General features: G+C 41.5%; 1 protein-coding gene across 1 annotated transcript in view; it reads right to left on the reverse strand.

Annotated features, from left to right (window-relative positions):
* XPOT (exportin for tRNA) overlaps positions 1-5,028 on the reverse strand; it is a 37,436-nt gene extending 32,408 nt beyond the window's left edge. The window contains exons 1-5 of the mRNA XM_018563399.1: positions 4,896-5,028; positions 2,908-2,990; positions 1,960-2,016; positions 1,692-1,761; positions 1,148-1,366 (exon numbers count right to left, since the gene is read on the reverse strand). Coding sequence (XP_018418901.1) covers positions 1,148-1,366; positions 1,692-1,761; positions 1,960-2,016; positions 2,908-2,990; positions 4,896-4,955 — 489 coding nt within the window. The 5' untranslated portion in view covers positions 4,956-5,028. The remainder of the gene's footprint in view (positions 1-1,147; positions 1,367-1,691; positions 1,762-1,959; positions 2,017-2,907; positions 2,991-4,895) is intronic.
* Between the last annotated feature and the right edge of the window lie 3,063 nt (positions 5,029-8,091).

Genomic DNA, 8,091 nt, shown 5'->3' on the forward strand with positions numbered 1-8,091 from the left:
AAAAAAAAAAAAAAAAAAAAAAAAAACACACCAAAGAAGCAAAAAAACACCCTACAAACAAGCAGGAAAACTCATAAAACATGCCTCACCCAAATGTACAGGTCTGAGCATAAGTGTAATTTTTACATGCAGGAGTAGCATTATACACAAGTATGAAAAGGCTCTTAGGCATTCCTCAGCCAGTTCCCATGACCTGGTAATGGGAATCCTACCTGGGGACCAACATACAAAGTCTGAAGGTTTACAGTGGCCAAGAGGATTAGCCGTTAAGGAATATATGGGCCTGGTTATACTTGATGATTTGCTACATAAAGTGTATTTCAAGTACAAACCCGATATAATACGTTTTGGGGAGTTCACTGCAAAAGGACACATTTGTGCATATACACTTGTCACAGAGTGTTTCTGGAACAAAAGCAACAGGAGAGGTGAAGGGATAAAAAGTGCAGGCACCCAGACTTGTAGCAGTTTCAAAAAGCTTTAATCAAGAAAGCGGCCAAACCCTGGGCTGTTTTGACAAGCAAAGCTCCATCACTTTCTACGATAGGCTGTCTGACAGGCGAATAGGACTCTGCAGAAAGCAGAAGAAGCCAGGCAAGCTTTGGCACAAAGAAGTGCAGGAGCTTTAACTGTTGAATGGCCTGGAATTTAGCTGCAGTGGTTTTTTGGGGGGATTTTTTGCCGTGACACCAAACTCAAGAGTTAAATCTTAAAAATGCATTCAAGTACCTTAACTATTAACAGAAATGTAGCCAAGCTCGCTACCATGATGTACTACAATCTCACATTTAGTTAGCAAATGTGTACTGAAATTATAGTCTCTCATGAGACTGAGCTTGTAGCGGTGAGCTTTTAGCATCCCCTTTCATTTTAGCCTGAGATTGCATGTTCAAAATAATAACAGGTTTAGCAAGAGGGAGAGGTGTTAAATAGTGGTGTTGCATTTCAAATAAAACATTTACCTTGAAAGTAAAATAAATACATTTTGTTTTGGACTTCAAGAAAATGGCTACTGCATTGGAAGAGTTCTGTATGGAGGTGGTGGATGTCTTGTCTGGCTCAGCACTCACTGCACATTTCTGTCACTTCACCTACAAGCCCTTCCATACTCAGCCCATTCGTCAGTATTAAAAAGCACGTTACTCACCTCGGGTGTATGAATAATGTCTCTATCCACAACCTCTGCATCGACAGCCAGAAGAATTCTAAGATACAGGTCAACACCACGAGGGTTGAGTCCCACAACAGACAGAATATCAAAAAAGATTTTAGGCCAGGTTGAGAGGTACTCAGTAACAAGGACCAGGGCAAAGACCTGTGCAGCTTTGTTACGTATAAATGTTTTCTCTGGTTGGGGATTGAGCATCTGTAAATAAGGGGAAAAAATAAAAATGCACTAAAACCAAAACAAATTGCAAACATATTAAGCTGATAATCAAATTTTAAGATAACGTTCATCCAAAAACCGTGTGCCAGTTGGAGTCTGTTTACAGGCACCAGACCCATTAGCTGCAGTGCAATCCTAAGCAACGTCCACACTCATGCGGAGCACAGCTCTGCCTGCAACTTTTAATGATCACGTAAAAGGATACACAGAACAGCTTTCAAAAATGAATCTCTATTGCTTCTATACCAATATATTCTGGTACACGAAGGATCAACTGTTTTTTTTTAAAGACTTTATTATTTACCTGAGCTTGAAGCCATGTGATTAGTGTTTCCCTTATCAGTTGCTGCTGCATTGCAGTCAGTTCAGAATACCTGTGGAAAAATAAAATACAAAATACAAAAAATAAATAAATTGTATTTTTTAAAAAGAGAACTTCGCCCCCACAACAAAGTCAGGAGGGACACTATGGCCCAGAACAGCACACAGCAGCCAAATCATCCCCTGCTGCCCACAAGGTAATGCATGCATATCAGTGTCCACTCTTGAAAACAAGCAGATGTAAAACTCACTTGAATTTTATTTGGTGCTCCAAAACTTGAAAGCAGAAGAACTTGACATGATCGTCACTGAAAACAAAAGTACAGAGTTACACAAGTTTCATACATATTCTGCAATCCCATTTAAAATTTAAGGTAACCCTGGGCACAGACTATGCATGCTAAATATTTAAATATTCCAAACAAGCAGTAAAAGTACTTTAGGGCAAGACTTCATTCACCTCTGCAGCTACAAGCATTGCAAGGACAAAGTCCACAACAAAAGCTGTCAAACTACAGCTACTCTTCCCATTTTCTATAGAGAACAGAATCTTGGCAGCCTGCAAGCTACTATCAGGTGTTTCTAAGCTGTGGAAAAAACAACCAAAACCCAACCTTAGCATCTTTGTTATACCTGTAAAAACCTCCCTTGTGTAGACACCCAAAAGCCCTGAGACTTATACTGGGCACCAACACCTTGGATACAATGATGTAAGGCCCATTAGTGGTTCCTCCCTCCTTCCTTCCTTCCTCTCCCAGCAGCTACGTAAAAGGTTATGTAGTGAGGTAAAGGGATGGGAGGAGATTCTGGGCCACCACAGACAGCAATTAGACACTACCAGAAGAGAAGGCTATAGCAAGCAAGGAGAAAAAGGCCGGTGCTAGGGAATAGACACTTCCTATATTAAAGTGACTTTAATACTACTTTAAGCAAAAGATAAGGATGACGATCCTAAAGCTAGTTTTAAAACATCAGTTCCAATCTGCATATTTGTGATCCACTCCTAACTAGTAACACCTTGACCCATGCACCAATTCATTCTTTATTAAAAACTGCAGCATGATTCTAGAAAAGGAATCACTGCAAGAGAAAGGCAGTTTTCATTACCTGCAGAGGCTTCCCATTTAAACAAAAAAAAACAACCCACCCAAACACATGCTCCTAATGAGAGCATATACAATCAAAGGCAATCTTCTCACCTATATATGTGTTTGGCTAATGCTTCAGCACAGACTTGCCATGCATCATGTGAAACTTTCAGTTGTTCAAAATAAGCCAATGCCTGAAATTAAGAAAAAAAAAATGTTTCAAGACCATCGTTACATAATTAAATTAAAAGATGAGCACATCAAATGTACAGACAAAATGAATGAGAACAGACATGAAAACCTTTTAGGACCAGTTTACACCAAAACCAGACCTAAAACATAAGTCAACGGAGGTCCGTTGACTTGCAATGTCAACCTCCTGATGCGTTATGTTTGTGTTTTCTTTTTTGCCATTCTTTAAAATGTAACTAACATGTCCTGAGTGGACAAACATGTATTATTTTTTTATACTTCCATTCCGTTTATACTTCCATTCCGTTGCAATTACATCCTTTTTTGTTGCATTATGTTACATTGCGGAAAACAAAAAGTAGGAACATGCTCTTTTTTTTTGTTAGCATACATCAACCGAACATAATGGTGTGAACTGGTCCCATTCACACAAATACATTTCTCAGGTTACCTTGCGTTGGCAGCCACTGAAAACTGAATGCTAATGGTTCCGGTGTGAACGGGGCTTAAATCTTAGGGCAAAAAGTACACGTCTTTTGGAATTCATACTATAGGCAGGGCTCAAAATTTCAGGTTCTGAACTACTAGCCAGTCCTTAAGAGTTACTCGCCACCAGTTGCCCCACCTAACCACTACCCTGCCCTGGCCTTAACTCCACCCCTAACCACACCCTCTTAAATTATCTCATGAAATCATACTGTTAAATGTTTCATTTAAAATAAAGTTACAAAAATAATCATTAACAACAACAACAACAACATTAACATAACGCAATGTAAACAAAGGAAAATAAGTAGTAAAAAGAATCAGAACCCTCCAACGCGATAAGACTCTGAACTATGCCACGGAATACACTCAGGGCCATCCAATGCAATACACTTAGGACCCTGCAATGCATTCATTTTACTATTTCATTAATTATTAAATATTGATTTAATTATTAATATTATTTACTTAATTAATATTGATTAATACTATTATTTAACTGTGTGTTTATTTAATGTGAGCACTACACCTTGTGTTTTTTCAAACCAAAACCTAAATATAAGTGCCGTGCTACACTACTAAACATAAATCTGTAAATCCAATCACCAACAATAATGTGAAAATAAGAAAAACTGTGATAACATCAAATGCACAATGTAATAAATATGATATTTCCTCCACAAAAGCACAATGTTCTGTGAAGATATAACTTGTCAGCAGCTGTGGTGGAAACCTCTGACTTTTTCTTTCACTAAGCAATTTATATTCTCTCCATATAGCATATTGACTGGGGGGGTGGGGGTGGGCACAGTGGGTTAAACACTGTTATATCTCCATGGAACATTGTACTTTTGTGCAGGAAATATCCTATTTATCACATTCTGCGTTTGCTGTGATCCCAGTTTTTCTTATATTCACATTTTTATTGATGATTGGATTTTTATGTTTCACTTTTCTCTCTGGTCTCTGGAAGCGCAGCACTTGCATTTAAGCTTTAGTTTGAGATAACATATTGTACACACAGCCGCCTGCCTGCCTCCCTCCCCCGCTCAGTGCTTCTCATCATCCCCGGCAGTTAGTTTGCGGCTCCACTGGTATATCCAAAGCACACACTGACACGGCACTCCCAGCAGAGGTGTGGGCGTGTCTGCTAGCAAAGGAAACTTTGTGAGTCCAGCATTGGTGTGGGCGTGTCTGTCAGAGGGGCAGCATCAGCATGAGACAGAGAGAGTGTAAGCCCTAATACACCGGCTGAATTTCCACTCGCCCTCACTTCATTTCCACTCGCAAAATGTGGAAATTTTGAGCTCTGCTATAGGTACCAATAGTTGAGTATATGTCCCCCAAAAAAGTAAAAGGTCAAATTTAAATTTAAAAAAAAAAAAAAAAGTGTATTCGTTGCCATCATAATGAAAACATACACGGTCTCTGAAGTCAGCATTGGCATTTGGGTTTAGTCCAAGCAGGGCTTGTTCATCCATGTCTGCTATACGTCAAGCTTCCTATTTCTCACAATAGGTTTGCCCCTTCCTGGCACAGCAGGGTCAACCAACATCTGCCAAAGAATGAAAAAGCAAAGTTAGGAGAAACATGGTATTTGCAAACACAATGGTGCGGCTTGTCTCAGCAAAACTCCATAGATAATGCAAGACCAGGAACAACATCCTGCACAGCATTAATCCCATAAACTAAAAGTTTACATGCACACTTCCCCACATAAAACTGACAGGGTTTTAACAACATGCAACTCCCCAAAGATCCTTACTTTATATTTACACAATAAGTCACTGACACTTAAACATAAATGAAGCATTCATTGCATCAGATTGCTTCTTAGAGCTAAACTTCAGGATTTTAGTGGGAAAAAAAACTCTTGCAGTGGCGGTGCCTCCACAGTGCAAGGGTTAAATGCTTGTTAAGTATAAAAGGTGCCCATACACTGCTCGATTCTCGTACTGCCCGTTCAGCATTGCGGTCATCGGAAGCCCGCCCCTCAGGGGGGCGGGCTTGCGATGATCGAGAGTGCGATCTGCCTGTCCAAGATAGGCAGATCGTACGTTTTTTTAATCCCTGTACAACCATCGCAAGACTAAGGTCTTGCGATGGTTGTAGAGTGTATGGCCATCTTTAGGGTACAGGAATAAGCTGTAATACTTAGCCTCATTGCTCGCTCCGGCAGGCATCCACCATGCTGTATGATCAGTCCCCCCAAATCTCTTCTTCGCTGTGCCAACCGGTGGTCGCACTCTTGACATCACCTACAATGTAGGACCAGCAATCCTTGCTCATTGTGCTCATTGGAGAAGGGTATTTTTGTTACAGCTTTAATTGTCATGAGAAAATTTGCCCAACTGAACTCTTCACTTGAATCTGCTAAAATACTGCACATTTCATGTGCATCAGAGGAAAAAGATGTTCAACATCCTAGGTTTTTTTTTTATTTATAAAAAGCAGCTTTAGCCTGTCTTCTGCCAGGAGCTGCAAAGCAGAACCCTTGCTGTGTGGAAACAGTGGTCTCTCTGCAGAGGTCCAACATGCCCCCTGCTGAGTCTGACTCATAGCTATGCAATCAGTAAAGCATATCATTCCCACAAACTGAAAACTCTCCACTGGAGCCTTGACCTCTGCACACAGATTGTTGCTTACCGATAGAGAGCAAGTGTCCCACTCTGCAGAAAGTTGGCAGTAAACAGGTTTTTCTACCCAGGCTGTGGCTGCTTTAGAAAGAAAATTAACTGTAAGACTTTAAACACCTTTTGTTTTGATATGCCTGGAATGCACTTCGCTAATTTAAACAGTGTTTAAATGGCCTTTAGGGCCTGTTCACACGACGTCCGTTTTGTGTGCGGACCAGCTCCGTACGCTGCTGCACTCAAAATGCATCCCAATGTATCCCTATGTGTTTTATGGGCTACAGTTCTCACGTGCGCAGTCCGTTCAGCTTACGACAGAAAAAATACTGCATGTCACATTTTGTCTGGTCTGGAAACGCACGAACGCGCACAAAACGCAACGAAAACGCAATGCAGCTAAGCTTGCTAAGCAAAGCAGCTAAGCTTGTATTCTTGCTCCACTTATTATGATGTCAATGTTGCCAAAAAATTAACTGTCAGCATCCGGACCGAAAACGCATCAAAAACGCACTGCATCAGCAGCTCCACGTCTGCTGATCAGCACCTGATCTCATGTGAACAGGCCCTTAGAGTGTACCTCTATTCTATAGGTGTTGGTATAATTTTTGTATATATTTAGGGGGGTGGAATTCCTATCGCACTACGCAAAAGGAGCAGCGTCGTTAGAGTCCGCCCGCACCCCCCGCCGTGGTTTTTGGGGTCCCCCGCTCTTCTGGGGGACAGAAGACCACGGCTCAGCCATAGAGACTTGAGCAGACGAAGAACATTCGTTCTTCGTCTGCTCTGTGTTACCACTGAGACCGGAGTGCTGTGATCACAGCGCCACCTGTCTCAGATGTCAGGAACATTTGTTCTGTGTTGGAGGGCAGGTTCCATAAAGAGAACCTGTCACCTCCAAACTATCACATAGAGGTTTGCAAGCCCCTATGTGATGGGAATAAAATTAAGTGGGAATTTTTTTTTACAAATACATAAAATATATAAAAATGTTAAAAAAAGCAAAAAACTAAAAAAACAACCAACCCTGCTATCTGCATGCAAATAAACGCACGCATAGGACATTGTGTGTGTGCGTTGAGTGCTGCCGCCATTCCATAGTGGTAGCCAGGCAGCAGAACTCTTACGCACACACACAATGTGCATTAAAAGGGTAAGTTCACTTTCCCAGGCAATATGGGAAAATAGAATTACCCGATTAAATCTGGCCCCGTCTCTCCCAATCCCCCCGCGCCAGCTAAACTTGCCTTTCAGCAAACAGTCGTTCACCTTCCGCCAGTACAGGTGTACTATATGTGCCCCGTACTGCTGTACACCGTACATTTTGAATTTTGCTCGCAAATTGCAAGCACTCATTGCTCAGCGTGGTCAGTATCTAAACCCAAGAACAAAAATGTAATGCATTGCAGTATACCAGTTCTCACCTGTTTTAGTCTTTTCCCCTTTACTTTAACTGACAGTCACACACTTTGTCATAGCTCATGCATGTTGTTTATGAAGGATCAGCAGTGCTTTTGTAGGTAAGGACTAAAGAACACCTCCCCACTCCATTACACTGGGCAGGGGGTCTGCAGTCCACAGAAGAAGTGAACTGGGCAGGGCTTGTCAAAGCAGTGCACAGGAAAATTATAAGCTTCTTAGATTTCTGACAAGTTTCTTAAGTTTTTTTTAATTTCTTTAGCTATACTCTGCTACCAGCCCTCTTCTGGATTGAATGATAGCAAGTGTCATTCAATTCACTTCCTGTAAGCCCAGGATGTCATGGACACACCCCCTGAGGGTGCATCAACACGTCGGCCTGGGGTCTGAAGAGCAGCTTTGACATCATAACATCTGTGTAGTATTGAGGGCTTTTCATCGCTGCTCCAGAGTTAAGGGGAAGGAGACCCAAGGGCACTGTGTGACCAGCCAAAAGACACCAGGAAGAAAAGGTATTTACTTTAAAAACTAGATTGGGAGGGGGGGGGGGGGGGTTTTTTGGCAGTGG

The sequence above is a fragment of the Nanorana parkeri genome, unplaced genomic scaffold, assembly GCF_000935625.1.
Source record: "Nanorana parkeri isolate BGI_ZX_2015 unplaced genomic scaffold, ASM93562v1 scaffold661, whole genome shotgun sequence".
In the NCBI taxonomy this organism is placed as follows: Eukaryota; Metazoa; Chordata; class Amphibia; order Anura; family Dicroglossidae; genus Nanorana; species Nanorana parkeri.